The sequence below is a fragment of the Gavialis gangeticus genome, unplaced genomic scaffold, assembly GCF_001723915.1.
Source record: "Gavialis gangeticus isolate Ggan-Ray unplaced genomic scaffold, GavGan_comp1, whole genome shotgun sequence".
NCBI classification, from domain to species: Eukaryota; Metazoa; Chordata; order Crocodylia; family Gavialidae; genus Gavialis; species Gavialis gangeticus.
The window spans coordinates 151,106,949-151,128,421 of NW_017729032.1; the positions used below are offsets into that span (position 1 = coordinate 151,106,949).

Consider the following 21,473-nt stretch of genomic DNA (forward strand, 5'->3'; position numbering starts at 1 on the left):
CCCCTTTTTCCCCCCCCCCCCCCCAGTTTATTACTCCTTGCCCTAGGGGCAGCACAGCTGGCATGGGGGGCCTGCTGGTCGCAGTGGTAGCAGCAACAAGTCTCATAACCTTGTTTCACCTTCCTGCACTGTCTCCCGCCTGCTGGATCACGGGGGTGGCTCCTGCCCATGCTGGCCCAGTCAGGCTATGGCTCCTGCCTGTTGTGGGCACCCAAATCTAGGGGGCATATGCCCCCACACTGGAGGTTTGGGGGCAGGGAGCAGCAGGTCCAGATAGAGGGGGAAAAAGCAGGACAGAAGGAGGGTGGAGGGCTGTGGGTTAGGAGTGCTGGTGCCCTTACCGGCAGGGGAAGGGGCCTATTTTCTACTTAAACTATTTACTGCCTCAGGACTGACCCTTGATGTTTACAGATGAGTCCTGGAACAATAAAAAGTTGAGAACCACTGATTTAATCCACCCTCCTGCCTGAGGCAGGATCATCCCTGTCCAAACCATCCTATACACTCCATCGTATAATCTCTACATCAGACTACCGTCAGCCTTGACACGACACAGAGCTAGTACCCTAACCTGCCACAAATAAAGCAGTGGAGCCATGGCAGTCAATTGTGGCTTCAGTTATGGCTTCTATTAAATGTTGTCAATATATGTTCAAGAGATCCCGGCTAATGGGCCATGACCTCCTGCCCCCACGCTCCAAATACAGAGGAAGGAAAAACCCACACAGCCCATACCAGCCTGACCATGGGGTAAAATTCCTTCCCAACACCAACTATGGTGCTCAGTCTGACCCTGAGTGAAGGGGAAAGACTCAGTAGCCAGGAACCTCTGGCTTTGGTCCCAGCCGGAGCATTGGCTATAGCCAATAGCCAGTGCCTCTGAGTAAGGCTTAAAAACATCCTCAACCATATAGCAGAAAGAGCTGGGAAGGAGCAACAGCAAAGCCCAGAAGCATGGGAAATACCCATAGTAGGACATAGGCATGCCCATGCTGAATCAGCCGTGACCAGTGGCTGTCCAACCTCTTCTTGAACACCTCATGATTAGGAGTCCACAACATCCCTAGGTAATCTGTTCCACTGCCTTATTGTTCTAACAGTGAAGATGGTTTTCATGATATTTGATCTAAACCTACATTGTTGTAACTTTGAGCCACTGGTCTGCATCTTCCTCTGCAGCTAAAGAGAAAAGGTGCTTGCTTTCTTTATGGCAGCTCTTCAGGTATTTGCAGACTGCTATCATTTCCCTTCTTAAGCACCTTTTCTGCAAGCTGAACATGCCTATCTCCTTCAGCCTCTTGTCATATGACTTGCTTTCTAAGCCATCTTTATTGCCTGTTTCTGGACCCTCTCCAACTTCTCCATATCCTTTTTGAAAAGTGGAGGCCAGAACTGCACACACTGCTTCAGATGAGGCCTAACCAGTGCTGAGTAGAAAGGCACTGTCACCTCCCACATCTTGCACCTAATGCTTCTGTTGATGCATCCCAAAACTGTATTCACCTTTTGTGCAGCTGCATCACACTGCAGACTCGTACTGAGTCTGGGATCTACCAAGATTCCCAAGTCATTTTCTATAGTGCTGCCTTCCAGCCAGGTGTCACCTCACATCACCAGGGGTGCATCTACACATGATGCTAAATCTTGGTAGCAATGTGTTCTGGCAGCGTAGCGTCTGTGGGTGTCTACATGTGACCAGCAGCTACTTCCCCGTAGTGATCCGCTCTCCTGGTATAGCGTGCTGATATGGCAAAATAGCTGCTAAAAATAACTGTGCGCCACACATATGGCACAGTATGGGCTGTTACTGCATCATGATTTTGTAGTTCCAAAAGGTAGCACTAATCATTTGCAGTAACATCAACATACCAACACATGTAGATGCACTCCAGGTGACTCCCTTAAGCTCAAGACCTGTGTCTGGGTTGGTTTTATATGTGCTGCAGGAAGGGAAGAGGTAGGAGGTAGGTGGGGGTAGATTCACCTCAACTTCTGTAGTTCAGCAGAGCTTCTAGGGTTGGACTGGCTTGTGGATGGGGAGGTTGATGTATAGAGCTTATGTAGATGTAAGAGTGGAGACAGGTTTAACATTTAACTCTGACTATCATTTGTAGATAGCTTAAGGTACAATTCTGCTCCATTTAGACTAGAAGTTAAGCCATACCCTCTTCCCTACCCCCACTGACATCTTCTGGTACCCTTTTTATAATGGGTTTAACTCCATTTATATTTAGAAATATAGCTTTTGTATAATGAATCTGAACAAGTAAAAATCCCCATGATCAAAGAGACTCAAGCCTGCGTTTTGTTGTATGTGCAGACACCAAAAAGATGAAGGCAGACATCGAGATACTGACTTCAGAGAGTCCCTACTAGTTGTCCCAGTACTCCTCCTCCTCCTTCCCCCAAAATAAACCTATTTTGTTCTCTTCTCTCAGACAGCTGTACACGTATGGCATTCTCTCTGTTTTAAAGAGTGCTTTTATCAAAGATTAGACTCTCATATCAATTTTTACACCAGAATGTGCTTTTGGTCTTCTTGCAAGTCCTTAACACTGCATGTCCCAAAACTGTGCAGCCCTGCATGCAGATTAAATATCTTTGTGGACATTTATTTGGGAATATGTAGTTTAAAGAGGCAGCTTGACCATCTGGATCAAAACATGAGAGTTCCTGGTTTTTTCTTAGTTGTGGTACTTCCTTGCTGTTTTGACCTTTGTCAAATCAGTGTGGTTTTTTTTCCTGCTTTGGCTTCCCCCAGTTGTCAAATTGTATTTTCCTCCTAAATTCATAGGGGGCATAAGATTGCTTTTTAAACAGTTGCTGTTTATTGAATGCTTTACAGTTATAAAGTGCTAGGAATAAGAAGGATTGTTATTTTTTCCCCCCTCATGGAAGTAGCTATTCCCAAGTAAAGGGAAGGAATGGAGCACTTTTCTTCAAAAGAACAGAGGAAATGATGCTCTCTCCAGTTGCTCACAGTATCTGTACTGTGAGTGGCTTAGTGATGCTGTGAATAGCATCTGTGGCAATATTTTCTCCAGCAGTATCATGATGGGGTTCCTTTATCACTGAGATCCAGTCCATCTATTAAAAACAAGTATACTTAAAGTAAGCTATTAACCCCATGAACACTTATTATGCTGGTAGCCATTTGCAAAGTCAAATGCAAGAATGGGAATCAGTCATAGGTTTTATATGCATTAAATCTCCATGCACACATAGCCAGAACTCCCGCAGGAGGCAAGGACTACAGGATTGGGTCCTTTGTGTATGTGAACAGCATGTCCCTGGTCCTCTTGGGAATGGGTACTTGCAAACACATACCACCCACCTCCTCCTGCTTGTGGTCATTAAACTCTCTGAACAACTGTCTCTGAGAGTGCCGGGGACACAAAGTAGAGATTTACTATGGAGCCTGATTTATCTCCCAACAAATAAACTGGAGCTTTTCCAAGCAGCATCAGCTGGAAATGGATTGGGACCTGATTCTGTTCTTATACCTCTGTGTAGCTAGTAATAGAAAGACTTTCCCGTTTTCCTTTTTCTTCACCTTCCATACTACTCTTAATATTAAGCATGGAGGGTTGGGTATTTACATTGAAGTCTGAGAACTATTTTATTGTTTGCTCCACAAATGTTGAATCAACATGCCTTTGTTTTGGAATAACACTGGAGCATCATGCTCAAGAATCCAGGCTGTGCCCTTCGAACAACTAAAGAGTAAGTTATTTGCTTAGCATCACATCTGCCGAAGGACTTAAAAATGGCAGCCTCACCATTCATTTTTAGGTGTCTGGTCCCTTGAGTGGACCCTATAGCCAGCACCTCAGAACAGAATTCACTGCAGGTAGCACACTGAGTAGGGGGTTGCTTCTGCTAGGCATTGAGGATGCTGAAGAAAAGATGGTGTTTGAAATGGTATGCCTCTCGAGGCTATTAGAAAAATGCCTCTGTCAGACCACAATTCATAGCCTGGGAATCTCTTGTACAGGTTGGCACATAAAGATCTGATGTAAACATATGCTTACAGCACCAGGCAGCAGTGAATTCAAACATGCTGCTTCAAGTGCTAGTTCCTGAACTAGAAGCCATGTAGCTGTGTGCACCACCACTGCAGCACCACCCAAACACTGATACACTACTCCTGGTACAAGTGGTATTGCTGTCAGCTGGGTTACAAAATTTATTGGTAGCTTGGCCACTGATAAAATGGGCAGAAGACCAGTCTATAGCCTGGTCTTTTATTGTTTCCCCCCCAAAATACAAGGTAAGCACCAGGATAAGCGTGTGTCTGGCTGATTCTTTTAAAGGAATGCTGTCCCCAAGTCCACTGTAGAAGAACTGAGGCAGTGGCTATGCCAGTAGCAGGCTCTTTCTGGGGTTTTCTGTGTTCCTTCCTAACTTCTCTTTGATCAAATCATACCTGTACATTCGGTTTGCATTATTTATCTTAGGGCCTTGTTTCAGGCGGTTTCCTGCTAGGTCTTTTCACTGACTCTAAACTGCAGATTCCATGACTTGTTTAGCTGGGTACATTTGCTACTTTGTATATTCTGCTAAACCTGCCACTATAAAATAATTGCAAAATGGATATTCTGAAATAATGTTGGGACCCTCTGCTTTAGGCCCACTCTTGCAGCTTGGCTGAGAATCCCTGAAAATGGCCAAGGTAGGCAACAGTACAATTAGAGAAATGTGGCATGTTTGAGCATGCCACTGCCTCCTGTGGCAAGCTTGTGGTGTGGGCATGTCCTAAATGGTTGCTTTAGTAGTGAAAGACTAATTCATGATTTATTTATTTTTTATTTTAAGCATGAGGAAGGAAAAAGGAAGTAATGTCCCTACTCTTTAACACTGTAATGGTTGAAACAGTCACCCAAGAAGTGGGAGAACTAAGTTCCATGCTCACTTTACCCTGAGGTGTTTATAATTAAGGTGATCACATATGTCCCAGTTTGGCTGGATTTTATCCTGGATTTTAGAGGCTGGTCCCAGCCAGCTGGTGAAAATTAAAATGAGTATTCTGGGTGCAGGACATGGGGCAGGGAGGCAGAGTGGCATGAGCTGTGAAATAGAAGCCCTAGCTGCAGATAGCAAAATGACCCTAAAATTGGCTAGTTTGATTAGTAGAATGACCACTAAAAAGGGGAAATGATCGTTAACACTTGTAAAGTAAAGAACAATGGGTCATTAACTCCCTCAGCTGCCTAAAGAGTAATACCAGAGCTGTACCATGGTGTCCTGCCCCTGCCTCTGCCTGCAGCAGCGCGGTTGGGGGCAGCATCCAGGATTGCAGCTGCCAAGAGAATGAGGTAACCACCAGACTATGGAACAGTCCAGGTTGGGGCACTTTTTTATACCACCTGCTGAAGCTCTGCTGCTGTACAGCTAAAATTCAAGCTTCTGTTGGCCAGACAAAGGGTGTACAAGATCATCCCATGTTCTACTGATTACAGCTGTCACCTGGGATGGTTGATACTCAATCCCAGGTTTCTGGAATGCTTTTGTATTTTATGTTAGAGAGTTGTTGGTCTCCAGCAGTGTTGTGGTAGTGTCCCCCATGCCTTCTTCTCTTCATGATACCCTCAAAATATGTGAAGGTACACAAAATGGACGTCATGGATGTTTTACCATTCCCAACACCATCAAAGTTGTAAACCTCTTCTCTTCCACATTTTTGCTATCTGATATTCACCAATGAAATCTGCTCCTTTGGTCCACACTGGCAAGGGACCTCCAACATAATAATCACTTTCTCAGGTCTCGGCTACAGCTAAACTATAATGCTGTTCTTGCTGAGACCTTAGTATAGCCAGGTACTTAAGCACATACTAACTCCCATCATCTTCAATGGGAATTAAGCATATGTTTGAAGCCATGATTCAGCTAGGCACTTAGATCTCCTGCTGAAATGAGTTTTCATGCTTCCCTAGACAAGAATGGATTCAAATGCATTGCATGAGTAAGCATAAGCCTTTCCTGGTTAACTGCACAGCTGCAACTCTCATCCAGGCTCTGATAATCTCCCACCCCTGTTACTGCAGCTCCCTTCATTTTGGCCTTGACAAGCGCAATCTTGGTCCACTGCTATGCATCCAGACTTGTTACAAAGATTGTTTTCCTAGCCTGTCACTGGGATATCCACAGGTATCTGTTTAGCTCCCTTTTCTTATATTGCATCTTTTATTTTTGCAGCCTTTCATAACTTGGAGTACTGTGTTTTGAGCCTCACACTTCAAGGATGTGGTCAGTTTGGAAAGAGTCTAGCACAAGGAAGCAAAAATAAGGGGCCTGAGAGGCAAGGCTGAAAGAGGGTTATTTAGCCTGAAAAAGAGAAAATTGATGGGGGAGGGGGAGATTTAATAACAGTCTTCAACTACCTGAAAGGCAATTATAGAGCAGATGGAGATGGGCTTTTTTTTGTGGCTGTAGGGAATAGGACTAAGAGCAATAGCCTTGAGCTGCAGCAGGGGGAATTTAGGTTGGAGATGAGGAATTTTCTGACTATAAGGGTAGTAAAGCATTGGGACAGGCTATGTAGAGAAATTGTGGACTGTCTGTCCTTGGGAGTCTTCAAGAGTAGATTAGATGGACACTTGGTGGGGATTGTTTACTCAGGGAGGATCCTGCCTTGAGCAGGGATGAAACTTGATGGTCTTGTGAGGCCCTTCCAGCCCTACTTTCCTATGGCCCTATCTGACCTACCTGTCAATTCTCATTTACCATAAATATGTCAACCCCTGGCTCTGATCAGCTTCTGAACTCCAGCACCCACTTGTTATATTCTAATACAGACACTTTGTGTTTTCATTCATGCTTTCCTAACAACAAAAAGGAGCTCCCTGTAAGAAACTACACGGGGCTTTATTGTCTTCTTTCAAAATCCCTTTAAACCTCTCCTTTCCCTTGATGCCAGTTACAAATGGGGTTCTGAGATCATATTGACCAAGTGTTTCGTTGTTTCTTTGTTCTCTTCCTTTTGTCTGTATTTGCAAGCTTTTTGGGCAGGCATCTTTTTGCTCTGTGTTTGTCCAGTGTACAATACAATGAAATCCTAGTTCATGGGTATGGCTTCTAGGCATTACAAATCATGGTGGTAAAGTAGTAGTAAATCAAAAGGCTTGATTGATTGTCACAAAGTGGAATGTTAACATGAGAAATACTACCTAATAAACTGAAAATGGCTCCCTTTCTCCAAATCTTAAGAAAAGAGAAACATCTAGTTTTTTGCATCAAGTCCATTTCAGAGAACCCCAAATCCAGGATTCCTGGACATGCAGGAATGTGGGTCACAATGAGGCACATCAAGTTACAAAGTGAATTTGCCCAGGATTGAGCCTCTGCTATTGAAAATTCTTTCAGGCATGGCTGGGACAAGATCGCTCGTAGGAACTAGCAGAATGATTTTAATATGCTTCACTGTTCCTTTAAACATCATGCAGTTAGTTGATGAGGCTTAAATTTATTCTTTGCTGGCCAAGTGCACTGAGGATGGTACATATTGCTCTTGGAAAAATCAAGCACAGATCATTTATGTATCTGTTGGGGGGAAAAATTAAGCATCTGCTGTTCTTCACTGCCCCCGTCCCTCCAACTCCAAATTTTGTTATCTCCTTGTTTCATATTTTGCTTTCCCCTGCAGATTTCCTTGAGTTGCATAAGCATGACTCATTTACTAACTCATTGACCCCTAGTCTCCTAGCCTGAAGTGGTAAAATCTTTATTTCACTTGCTTAGAAATCTTAAGTTCAGACAACCATGTGGATGGGCCTGCAAAGCTGCTATAAACCAGGAGTAAGTCTCCCAGCACCAATAGAGTTATACCAGTGTAAACCCATGTAAGATGAATGTTATGTCTGCTTCTTTCTGAGAATATCTATGAGGTCCACTACTGTTGCATCCAAAGCAAGACCTTCCCCTGCTAAGCGTAAGTTGCCATTGAGAAGAATTTCATGAATTTCTCCTTCTGTAAACACCATAAAGGAAGGTCTTTGCAAAGAAATGAATAGCTTGCCAATAGAATGTCCTCACCTTAAACATTTGAACAGACTGTCTTGGGAGGGTTGTTGAATCTATCATTGAAAAATTTTATAGGCAGGTTAGTCAAACATTTATCAAGGATGGTTTATACTGGAACAACAGGGGCTTGGCCCAGGTGACTGTGAGGTCCCTTTCAGCTTAGTTATCTATGATTCTATGATCTTAGCAATTGAAATGCTACTTCTGGAGTGAAACTGCACAGCAGGAATGACTTCTACTTTTAAAATGATCTGGCTAGTGACCCCTGCTGAGGCTGGAAGATAAACTGAAACACGGGGCTTTCCTCCCTTCTTCCCTCCCTTTCTGATGATTAAATTAAACGTATTTATTTTTTTGACGATCATGTTTGTTGTGCCTTGTTTGCCACAAAACACAGACTATCATGTGGGGAAAGAACAAATGCATTCTATAAAAATAGAAGCAGTGGTGCCCCTCTTTCTTAATGTTTTTAAAAATGTGGATACTAGTGTGCACCCAAGAAAACTTCAGGAGGAAATTAATAAATCTGCTATCAAAGTAGGGCTTGACAAGTGTGCAGTAAATTAAGCAGTGAGGTGATAATGACATATTAGACACTTTCTCATTGAGTTAGTACTATCTGGCCTATGGACTTCATAAGCAGGGATTCTATGGGGGAAAAAAGTAGAATGATCATGTAATTAAAGTTGGTTTCATAATGAATACATTCAATGGAGGGAAATTAAAATTGCTTGTCCAATTTTAATTCTGTTTTTATTCTTTTAGAATGTATGACTCTGAATTCTTTTAACATAGGTTGTATCTGTGTGTGTCATCATAATAATGCCCTCTTACTTCATATTTTACCACAACATTTGACAAAAGTGGGACACTTGGATCAGCTCCTGTGAATTAGGAGGTGGGGGTTGATGGCCATTTTTTTTAGTGGGAGATCCTTAGCTCTCTGGAATATGCTGCTCTACCCATGGTGCAATGCAATCCCAATTTGTTTCTTTATCAATGACTATCCTACCACAAGCCATGCCTGCTGCCTCATGTATGTAAAAAAAAAACAAAATACAAAAAACTTTTAAAGCTGTGTCTGTGTCTGAATCGCTGATTCTCTGAATTGGCATCGAATCTTCAAATTCAGATTTGGCCAAATCGAATCAGGGACAACGATCAGAATCAACAAATCAAATCACTGTCCCTGGTTCAGGCTGAATCCAAATCAAATAGGGCCTGCTTCGCACATCCCTAGAAAGATTCTCCGGTGAAATTCTACCAGGACTTTAACAACTTCCACTCCTTCATCTAACTGACTCTGGGATACTCTGCTCTGAAAATTCATTTCTTGAACATCACTGTGACAGTTGGCAATGGCTGTATCACCACCATAATACTGGAAATCAACTAACCACCATAGGTACCTCCACACCAGCAGCTATCATCATAAGCACACCACTAGATCCATTATTTACAAATTTCTACATTACAAGCATATCTGTTTCTCATTAGCTTTAGTGCCATCCCTTTCAGAGACCACCAGTACCTGCATGGTACTGTAGAGGAACTAAATGCAATGATGCTTCTCCTGACTGTTGCAGAATTAATCTGATTCTTGCAGCAGAGGAATGATGGCAGCTCTGAAGTCAGTGGAAAAAACAGTAAGCAAAACTCTGCTTCATTTACAAGTATCATGCAGACAAACAGGAATAACGTAGACCTGAGAAGTACGCACTGTAATCCAGCAAAGTGCTTATGTACATGCTGGACCAGGGCCAATCATAAAAAAAACCAAAAAACAAAACACCAGTGACTTATTTTTAAAGCTAAACTCTTATACTATTACTCATGTTGAATACCACTACTTTACTAGTGGCCTAATGATCTCAGGGTTATTAATATTTGGTAATGTTCATTAATGTGGGGTAATTACTGCACATTTAGTTTAGTACTTGCTTAATGAAGTGCTAAGTGTGCAGTAAATAGTTACTGTGCAGTAGCACCAGCACATGGTTTTTTAATGACACCTACTGCGCAGTAGCCTAATACTACTGCGCAGGAGCATATTAGCGTAGTTTTAGCCTGGCACATTACTGTGCAGTGTTATTAGGCTACTGTGCGTTAAGCGTCTCGTGTAGACGTGCCCTCAGTGGCATACTCCTGGAGTAAGATACTATTTATTGTACTCAGGGTGTCTTGCTCTGGCCCTCATTTTATAATAACTCGTATCCCAGACCCTGAATTTAGTCCAGTTTCAGACAAATCCTCAAACTGTCAATGTTTTCTCAAAAGCATTGGGCGTTAACCAACTTCAGTCACATTTATTCTTTGCTTTTACTGAGCTTCTCAAAGAAATTTTTGAACACTAATTAATTAAACCTCACAATACTCCTGGAGACAGGTATGGAGTCTCCTCTTACAAATGGATAAACACAGGTAGAAATTAATACACGCAGGTCCCTTTCAGTAAAACACCTGCTTAACACTAAGCACAATCAGCATGATCCTCAGTTCAGCATGTAAGCAAATGTTAGTCCTGTTCCTATCAACAGAAGTTAAGCACATGAGTATTTTGTAAGCACATGCTTAATTTCTTTGCTGAAGGTCACAGATAGAGGGACAGAAATAGACCACAGGAGGTCTGAAGTGCTGTGAACTAACAGGCTATCTTATTCCTCTACAGTTTGGGGAGGAATTTTTTTGCCATTAGTTGGCTCACAGGCTTCCATATGCAGAAACTCTCCCTTACCCCCCTGCTAAGGATATCAGTGAGGTTCTTGCCACCTATGGTCATATTGGCATATGATTTCCTCATAAGCAAACCTATGAAAAATTGCAGTGTACACCTCCACCGAGTGTTTTCTTATTGCTGTTGCTGGAAAGCATGTTTATCCTGATGTGACACTTCGTTCCTGGTAAAATGTTTGAATAGTATAATTGTTTCCAACATATTGTTCTGGCAATTGAGATGAGCTACCACTTGGTCATAGACCCTCTTATACCATTATAAATGCTATAGGATCTCTCAAAGTGAGGTCCATGGGTAACTTATGGCTAGCGAAGTATTTGCATGCAGCCTGGAAAGAAACTTGTTCAATGGCATAGGTCCTTGACAGATTCAACTGATTGAGGCTGTAGTAATTGGCTGTTCATTAGTAACAGACTGACAAACCTTTGTAACAGCTTTGTATTTACCTTAATTTTAACCTTGCATGTGTAAGGCGTATTCTGTTAAATCTATTGACGGAAGTATTGTATCATAGATTCATTTTGTGTTATGACCCCCAGCATGGTGTCATGATCACCTATATAGCCTTCCATGAACAAAATTTGGGAACTCCTAACCCTAATTTTGATCCCTCAATTTTCTTAAGTCATAAACAAATAAACAGAGGTTGTTTCTACACCTTTGATGTTTGCCTATTTCCCACTGACCATATCTTATCTGTTGGGGAAAAAAGGATATTTCCAATGGCATCCATTAGAAACCTGTACATATAGCAGTCAACATTGCCCACAATTTTTTCCAAACTGGATAGTTAATTTAGAAATTAGTTTAGATTATTATTTCAACTATGTTTTTATTATTTAGTTTAGATTATTTAGTTTAGTTTTATTATTTTTAGTTTAGATTATTACTGGGTACTTGTCAACAGTTTAATCTAATACATTTAGATTTTTAAAGCCAGAAAGAGCCACTAGATTGTCTAATCCAGATGTTCTCAAACTGTTGTCTGCAGACCACCACTGGTCCGTGAGCTCCAATCAGGTGGTCCCCAGAAAAGTTGTGGAACAACCAAGAATATCTGTACTTGTAAGGTAAGACTACTGGTATTAAAATATGAGTTGTGTGCTTTGATTTGTAGAACAAAAAAAAAGTTTAAGCCGTCTGCCGAGACCCCTAGCAATTTTGCAGACCACTTGAAAAAGAAAAGTTTGAGAACCCCTGGTCTAGTCTGATGTTATATGTCTCATAGGCCAGAAACTTTATTCATTCACTCCTGTATATTTTATGTAATTATTTGTGGTTCCATAGTACCTTCTAAAAACTTATTTGTTTGGCTTAAGCACATCTTCCAGAAAGGCATCCAGACATGTGAACATTACAAGGAATAGAGAATTTGCTACATCCACTGGTAATTTATTTCCCCTATATCTTAGTGTTCAACTGTGACTGACTGCTGGACAGACCTAACCATGTGAGGTCAATGGATGGTACATGTACTCAGAATTTGGCTCTTTATTTGTTCTTTAATTTAAAAAGTGTGGACAAGACAGATTAGATCTCACATTTGTGTAACCCGTTTGGGCAAACGGGGTCTGTAAATAGCAACTGTTACTGGTCACTGATACTAAGAATAGATTATTTGAACCCGGTAGTTACTGTGGTCAGCATTTTGTTCTCTTTTGAAGATTATTTATTCAAGAATATGCTTATGATACAATATATGTTAATATATTCCCCTTTGCTTTTTGGGATAGAGCATGTATTCCCAGAAATCCTAAGGAAAAGTTACTCTATTCCTAGAAGGGGAATGCTTATCATTAATCTATTAAAGAAGCCGTTGTAAACAGAAAATAGATTATGGGTGCATCTATGCATGTCACTATGGTGATGTTGTTACTGCACTGTGATTTGATACTTCCAAAAGGAAATACTAAATCATGGAGCAGTAAGAGCCTGTACTGTGCCATACGTGCAACACATGGTTATTTTTAGAAGCTACTTTGCTGTAGCAGTGTGCTATACCAGGGGAGTGTGTTGCTATGGTGAAGTAGCTGTTGCATCACAGTTCTTGCCAACAGACACTACATCGCTGTAGTGCATTGCTACGGTGCCATAGCGTCATGTGTAGATGTGCCCTATGAGAAGTATCTGAAGGTGGCTTTTCACCAAATCATCATAATTGTCCTGATTTCTTCTTTTCAGATGATTGGAGCCAAAGAAAACAAACAGTGAAACAACATCATTACTAAGCCCGTGTACCACTCAGTGATGTGTATACAGGTGTCTACTACAGCACAAGGAAAAAATACACAGGAGTAGAAAAGTGATTAACAATTGCAAATTTATTTGATGGAATGGTATACTTTAGACAAGTGAGTCACTTACAATAGACAAGGGGCAAGATCCTATTCTACCTATTAGGTGCCTAAGTGGTTTTAGGCACCTAAGTACAATCCTATTCCATCCTATTTTGTCCTTGAAAAACTGTTAACGTAAGGTAAGGTTTCTTTTTCTTCCTTGCTGCTTTTTGTTATTTATTAGCGTGATAGCTAAGATGATGCCATATTTTAAAAGTAGATGTATTAACAGTTTTTCAAAAGCTCAAGCAGGGTGGAATAGGATCACATTTGGGTGTCTTAGTGAATTTATCACTTAATAAGTGGAATAGGAGCCCAAATAGTCCAAGAGGAGGTTTCTTTTCCTTGTATAAATCAAGTCTGATTATGGGCTGAGCAGTTACCCCGTTAACTTCATGCTCCATGGAAATCTGAAAGAAATTAGCTCACGTTAGCATTATAGTCTGTGTTGTGCTCTTGAGCTGTAATGTTAAAAGAAATTCAGTTATGTTATTTGGATCACCAAACTAGAAATGAACTGGCACAAACTTCTAGCCATTCAAATAATAATGGAAACAAATTTGAAAGTTTAGGATAAATATCTTAAGTGTAGTATGCTGATCCGAACCAGTGAAGTCAGCACTCGTATACAAATCCTTCTTCCCTACATAATTCTTTCTTTCATCACCATGATCTACCTCCATTTCATTGGCTTCCTTCTCAAGTGTTGAGGTGCAGAGTGTTTACCTTATACCCCATTCAGTTAACCCCTTTCAAGATGCACTGTTCAGTGGCAGGAGGCTAATGTACTTCATAAATTATAGTTCAGTCCTAGCACTTAGCTTGGATTACAGAAAAGACCTGGTTGGCTCTATGCACAGGGTGAATTTCACGCAAAATATTTAAATTATGCTCGTAAGTTGACTATAGTTAACCCTTGTCTAGGTGCAGTCCATTCCCCTTGTTTCTGTTGTTCAGCTGGTCAATTTTTGTTTTGTAAGCTCAGCTTGCAAACTTCTATAAAAATGAATAGTCCTGGGACAGATTTTGGGAACATTAGGAACCCACAGATCAGGGGTTCACATACAAACAGGAGCGGTCTTGCTTTTATTCGGCACCTCATTATGCACCACGCTGTATGAATCAGGTTCTCTTTTGCACAAGCCTCTTTTCCTCCTTAAATAGATTAACACTGAAGACTCATTTTTGTATCCACAACCATCACTAGACGCAGAGTAAATTATTCTGATATTGCAAGGAGAAAAGTAACAATGTCTGCATTTAGAAAAAATGGGGGAGACATCACAGATACATGCCTTCCTTTCAAGATGAATATCTACTATGTTTTTCACCAGTACCATGCAATTATCATTATCATGATGTACATACCCCAACACTGAGCCGGTCATGCTATTTTAAAACCTCTGTCGTTATTCACGCATCCAACACCTATTGTTTGTTACTATAGTTCATCTAAAATTAGGTTCTAATCCTGATGTCAAAGGAATGCAGAGATCCACACCAGCTCATTCTAATAAGTTTGAGCGGCTTTAGATTGTAAATCTATTAGGGCAAAATTTTGTTTTATTAGTGTTTAATTAGTAATTTGTTCTTCCTTGAATAAACCCATTGAGTGCCAGATTACATGAGATAGAAATGTAGTTACATAAGGTGAAGCACCTAACATGCTTTTTGGGTTCTGTGCAAATATTTCCAAGTGTGGAATAGGAAAACAAAAGGATTTTTTTTTTACATTGCTAACCTTTCTTTAAAGAACACAACTCATTCATGATGAGCCCTTTAAAGAAACAGATCAAACCTCATTGGTTGTCTATATCCACAATGTGGACTGCAAGCTGGGTCCCTGTAAGATGCCCAGTACTTGTATAGAGCAACTAGTAATGCCCAGGCCTGGGTTTGTAACAAGATATAAATAAGTCCTTCTGTCTCAAAGACTTTTATATTTGTTGATTAAACATTTTAAACATCACCTTCTGGATGGCCTACATTCCACCATCTTCAATAGTCCTTCCATTTCGAGGCTGAAAATGTAATATTTAAATAATCATATTGAAGTACAGATGTCAGATAAAATACACTGAAATGTGTCTCTCCTAGTACATTTAAGACGGTTGAGAAATCTTACAATTTTGTCTCAAATGGATAATGTGTTGAATGAAGATGGCATTTTTAAATAGTGTGGATGAGGTGATTTGCCTCAGTCTTGGATATGTTTGCTGAGCTGCTGCACCTAGAGATAAAAGCCTGGCTGACTGAATTCTCATTCAGCATCTTGGCCCTAGTTTCACCAGATAAACAGGCCTAGCTCTACGCATATGGGTAGTTCGACTGAAATTACTCAGGATGCTGGTATATTTTTAAAGCATGTGTTTAAATACCCTGCTGAATCAGGCCCCCTTGTTAACTAAATTTCCTTGCTGTGTTGATGGAGGCTTGTGAAAACCAGTTGCATTAATTCAGTCTAGGTAACAATAGCATCAGCAATATATTCACCTTGGACAAAGAAGCAACAGTTCAATGAGAGAGAAATGAGCTACAGATTATTTTCATCATTTCCAATTTTGCTTCTGGTATTTTATTCTCTTGTGCATTATACTATCACCGATTGGGCATGCTGTCTGAACTGTTTGAACGGTGTTCTTATATTTGTCTAATGAATTAGTGCTAGCACTTTAAAGAGAGTTGAGGGTGGAAACCTCTAGGTAGAACAGCTCTGGGGGTACCATTTGGAGAATCGGCCAATGTACCAGAATGTCCATTACTGTCCAGAATCTCACTGTCCTTCCTGGTTCTCTGGTCTAATCACAAGGATGTATGATGGTATGGACATACATACCATTTGGAATAATTTTTAAAAGGGGAACCTTTCAAAAGGGTAGCAGCTGGCACCTCTAATTATGTGTGGACAAGCCAGGCATTATACTAATATAGCAAAACCATTTCAACTTTCATGAAACTTTGATAACTCTGTATGCCTGGCTTGTTCACATGTAACAGCTACTGCCCTTTTGAAACAGCTCCATATGTACGTGTGTCTGTACCCTGCACTTTCTAAGAGATGACTGTGTGGCTATAGAATGAGGGCCACAAGAATTCCTAATGAAAATAGCTCTATATTCTTTCATACAGATAGTAGAGAACTGAATAAGAGACAGGAAAAGAAAGTGAAAAATAAGTTACCCTGAAAAGAAAAAAGGGTCGTCCCATGGTACCAGGACTATCCTGTAAATTAAAACACAGACCATTAACACAATATTGGAAATGATAATTTCATGGATATCCCAATAAGTCTCAGCATCATTTTGTCAATGTATCAGTAATTCAGGAACCTTTTCAACAGCATGCAAATAGCTACATGCCAACAGTCTTTGATGCCCATTCTGCTGAGGTACTGATTAAATATTAATACCCAGAGGGCACTGTCAAGAACCATCCATTTTGTGTGATGTAAATATATTCAGTTCTGGTATTTTAATATGGTGCTGCAAGGGTTAAGAAAAAGTGAAGGTAGCTTTAGAAGTGATAGATAATATTCTAGAAGCAAAGTGAGCTACTTTAATACAACTATAGTCTTGACCATTTAAAAAATCCCCCACTTGTTTCTTATGTTAGCGTACCTTCTTTGTAAACTCTGCAGTAGCAATTTGTTCCTGCAAGGTGATAGTGCATATTAGTTTTAATGAATCCTTTCATTCATGAGGTTTATTTTGATTTCTCATAATCATCAGCAGTGGAGGATTAATCAGGCTGCTTCAATTCAGTTTATTGGAAGAGAGAGTATTAAACACAAACACAGATAGGAATTGTAACAGCATATCAAAGTTGATGCATTTAAGTATTGCTATAACTAACTGTTATGCAAACTGCATGCTGCTTTCACTTTGATCCAAAACTACACCATCATGCTCTTGAGGACAACACAGTACTCGAATTGAGGAAAACATTGGGAACACCATTCACGCAGTTGCAAAGCAATGATTTGTTAAAATATGGGTACTCCCCACCTTTCATATTTCCATCAGTTTTTAATCTGATCATAGCTGCTGCACCTGCTGCACGTGTTCTTTAGGAGATTACTCATTTGGGGCTGAATTCTGCATCAGTGAAATCACTGGAAGTTGCACCACTGACTTCAGGGGGAGCAAGAAAAAACCCTGTCAGTCAGGGCTAGAACCTGCAATCTGTTGGGGGTGGGGGGGCTGATCAGATTGTAAGACTGGGGCTGGAATGGGAAGAGCCAGTGCATTCTCACCAGCAGAGGTGAATGGAAGCAGCAACTACACTGCTGAATGGGTGCAGTTATCATGGGGAGGTTTTAAAGATGGGTAAGTAAAATGTAGATGAGAGTAAGAGAAGAGAGGACATGGCACAGGGAAAAGACAGAAAGAGTAAAGGAGAGGAACTGACATTTATATAAAACCTGAGGAGAAGGAAAGGCAAGTTGGAGCACAGGGCATAAGGCAAAGGGACTTCCCCTTGTTAACTGTTCTCAATTCGAGCATTAAGACAATGATTTACAATTGACATGCACTGTTGGTGCCATACAATACTATGGAAGAACAAGTGCATACTGGATCAAGGAATCTTTTCGTTCTTCCCTCTGAGAGCTTTGGAGCAAGGCGCGTTAAAGGATGCAGAAGGGAAGACTACAATAAAAAAATATTGTGAACACTAGGTTTGTAATAAAATGGTCACTGAACATGAAACATTCAAACACTCTGGCTCAGTGGTCTAGATAGCCTAGGGGTCCCAAGAGCTTGACTAAGATTTTTTTTATATATGTGAATTTATTCTGGAGAGGAACCAAGGCAAAATATGAGCATTTTAGCAGCACTTTGTTGTTTTATTAGGTGGAATTTTCAAAGGAGTCTATTGCGGTTATGGAACTAAGTTCAGCTGATCCTCAGTGAGGTTTGGGTATATAACTCCATTAAGATCCTTTGAATATGCCAGTTGTAAGATATATGCAAAACAGTTCTACTTAGTTCTTTAAGAAATATTCCAGAACTTGGGTGGAATTTTAGCCCTGTGACTTCAGTGGGAGTGGGTCATTGCCTTTCGTGGGGTCTGGATTTTAACCCTTTCATTAAAACACACTCTTAATGTTTTAATCTAATTTTGATCTAAATTAGATTAAGCCCCCCAATTTCCCAAAAAATAAAGTCCTAGGACTATGTAAGGATATCCAGCTCCACCTGAAATCAAAAGGATGTGTGTCAGTTTCTACTATAGCTAATTAAGCGTATTGTGTCCATGGTGTTCAGAAAAAATCCTAAGCTTTCGGGAGAGCTGAAGAAAGGGATATTCATAACATAAATAGGTGTGTACAAGGCTTCTTCCACCTTTGAACCTAATCTTGTATCCTAACCATTCTTAAAGCATCCAATACGGGCCTGAAATACTAGAGACCCTGACACAAACTGCTACATGAAAAAATACTATATGAAATTATCTTTCAACCTGGAACAGTGATTATGATTACCTAGCATGAACCACCATTGACTTCTGCAGGACAATAGTCTTACCAGTGCTATCCAGATGATTTTGGAAGGCTTCTAATGAGCGATCTGCAGGTTACGCTAATGTTACTTTAAATATATTTACTAGATAAGCAGAACCCAAGGGTTGTTTTTTTCCCTTCTTTCATATTTTCAGTAGAAAACAGTGCAAGTACTATGCTTTTTAGTAATTTAATAATAGGATCAAAATTATAATAAAATCAAGGAATTGGCAAGAAGGTGGCTAGGGGATCTCATCAGAGTACTCCCTGTAATTAAAGACATTACTCATGATCTGAGACATACTGTCCAAAACAAACTCCATGGCAACATCTTTCCCTTTTCTAGCCAAAGTCAATCAAATAAACAAGGTCCAAAAGATTCTGGGACTTCTGTAGGTAGGTTTCTTGAATAACAAGAATTATACAGTTATATCAGGTGAGAAGTAGCTCTAAGCCTGCTACTGACATTGGTTGCAGATGGTATGAATTAAGGGAAGTCACTATGTCATAGCCATGAACCTTAAGCACAGAAACAGCCCCAGTAAAAATCAGTGGAGCAGTTCATAAATGTTTAACTTGGGTATGGAAATAATGTATCTTGCTGTCCCACAGCCTAGTGAGTATCTTGTTAACACATTTAAGTCTGTGCTACACAAAAGTGATGATGTTAAAATACTGACCCCATTTTTAAGTGGATATGCTGAATCTTGAGCTCTTGAGTAGTGAAATAAAAACTGCATAAAAAGAGCAAATTTAGTAAATAGCTTTATGGAATCTAAGAGTGAATGTTATATACAAATTACTACCAGGAAGCAATACTTACTCTTTTATATATTTCCTCGCTATTTTCCTAGTAAAGATAATGATGATGATACAGTGTTTAACTCTATTTGGCTGGAGAGAAGTGTTGAGAAATTTTTTTCAAGTAAAAAAAAAAATCATTAGATCTTACCTCAGCTATCTGCATGCTATTAAATATGGAGTTACAAAGATCCATAATAGAACTGGAGATCTAAAAGACAAATAATATTTTAACACACATGTATATTTGTGGCTGGGTGGATTTGACTTAAATCAAATAGATTTAAATCATAATTTAAGTCAGTAGTCAGGAAGCCTCAATTTAATCATTGTTTTCTACAAAAAGTGCATTCTTGTTGTTTGATATAACTTTTGTTCAAGGCTACAGAAATAGGCTTCAGGATAGCCAGCATATGTTCTACATTTCTCTTTAGCTCAATGTTGAGAACTTTGGCTATGACAATTCCATCTATTTTGTCATGATTTTGTTCACAAATTGTCACCAGATTAAGTTCTCAATATATCATTCAAAACAGTCAACTACTGAGTTCCATCGCACACCTTGTGAGAGAGTTAGTTTGGTTCCTCCTGCTTTCTTCAGAGCAGCTGCTGCAAGGTGGTTATTACGGAAGTATTTTGCAATTTCAACAAAATTCTGCTCAAAATGTTTCTCTTTTGTTTCTACTGCCTCTCCTGCCTTGCATTTATCTCCAGACTCTTCCTTTTAGCCCAGATCTACACCACCCCCAACAATCTTTATTAATTTAATTTCTTGAAATGTTGCACTTTTAGAGAGAGGTAAGGGCTTGACTCTGTGTACACGTAACTTGCAGAGAGACAATAGGGTGATGGGTGTGTAATCTCAGGTCTGTTATCTCTCATCTCCATATACTTCTGTTAACAAGGATGTCATCTTGAGAGACAAATCCACAGTTTGAGAACAGAAACTAAGCATCACAGAGATGCTTAATGGGATCTTCTAGACTAAGCACTAAGTCCCATTGGGTAGAGTGATTTTATTTAATCTTTACTAAATTATAGAGAAGCCTCTGGGAACCCCATAAGATTGGGTCCCTAATATATTCCATGGCCTAATGTGACTCATTTATAGAACTTTTTTCTAAAAAATTACATGAATATATTGTCTCAAATAGTATATAATTAGAAGGTATAATTCCTATTCCATGATGATATTTTTGAGCTTTAACGTATCTTAAATTAAAACTATTTTATATAGGTTTATTTTTTAAAAAGATTAACAAAAAATCAAAAAATACAATTAAATAAAAAAATATGATTTTTTTTTTTAAATTTTAAAAAATTGTTGATTTTTATCCATCCTGATTTATGGTATGTTTTTGCATATGACTCTAGAGGCAACACCTGATTTGTCTTTCATTTTAATAAATGATTCTCTTGAAGCCCATAGCATTACAACTAAGGTCAGACAGTGGGACTATGAATACTGGAGCTGTTGTCAGATACAACTTATGTATTTTATCAGGTGAAAAGTGATAGAATGTTGTTAATATTATCAACCAAGCCACATACTGCCCACAATGCAAGCAGAATCACATAGGAGGTATTTAAAATGGAAAGAGGCTTAGAAAGCCATTGACAAGACGAATTCAATCGATACTCCATTTCATCTATTATTGCTCTTCCATGTTGTTAGAGGTTGTTCACAGTGGTGCAGACCTAAGCTCCACTGAAGTGGATGGGAGTCATTTAATTAATCTCAAGTTATTTTGAATTGGGCTCCCCCTGTGCCCTGTTTATACTATATCTGATCAGGAACAATTTGCTTGTAGAACAAGTTAGAAAACCTCTAGCTCGGTCATGTACACAGACAACAACTATTTTGAAGTCCAATATGAAGTCTGTTGAAGCCAGTAGATGACCATTGACGTCATTGCAAATTTAAGATTCAATAAAACAACACAGCAAAGATGAGAGTGAAAACCTGACACCATGTGAAGTCAACAGGAATTCTGATCTTGACAGGGCTTGGATTTGTACGTATTATTCCCACTAAATAAGAAACATGGCAATCTCCAGTGGAAGTGTTGGGTGGGGGGGA

General features: G+C 39.8%; 1 protein-coding gene across 2 annotated transcripts in view; it reads right to left on the reverse strand.

Moving 5' to 3' along the window:
* Nucleotides 1-13,058: 13,058 nt before the first annotated feature.
* The window catches only part of NMS (neuromedin S), a 9,364-nt gene continuing 949 nt past the window's right edge, over nucleotides 13,059-21,473 (reverse strand). The window contains exons 1-8 of one of the 2 annotated variants that reach the window (XM_019525598.1): nucleotides 19,955-19,996; nucleotides 19,545-19,604; nucleotides 19,416-19,442; nucleotides 19,273-19,326; nucleotides 16,710-16,742; nucleotides 16,273-16,314; nucleotides 15,063-15,113; nucleotides 13,059-13,502 (exon numbers count right to left, since the gene is read on the reverse strand). In XM_019525598.1, the coding sequence (XP_019381143.1) occupies nucleotides 15,075-15,113; nucleotides 16,273-16,314; nucleotides 16,710-16,742; nucleotides 19,273-19,326; nucleotides 19,416-19,442; nucleotides 19,545-19,589 (240 nt within the window). In that variant the 5' untranslated portion in view covers nucleotides 19,590-19,604; nucleotides 19,955-19,996 and the 3' untranslated portion in view covers nucleotides 13,059-13,502; nucleotides 15,063-15,074. Of the gene's footprint in view, nucleotides 13,503-15,062; nucleotides 15,114-16,272; nucleotides 16,315-16,709; nucleotides 16,743-19,272; nucleotides 19,327-19,415; nucleotides 19,443-19,544; nucleotides 19,605-19,954; nucleotides 19,997-21,473 lie in introns of those variants that run through there. The other variant, XM_019525597.1, reaches the window with a different exon arrangement.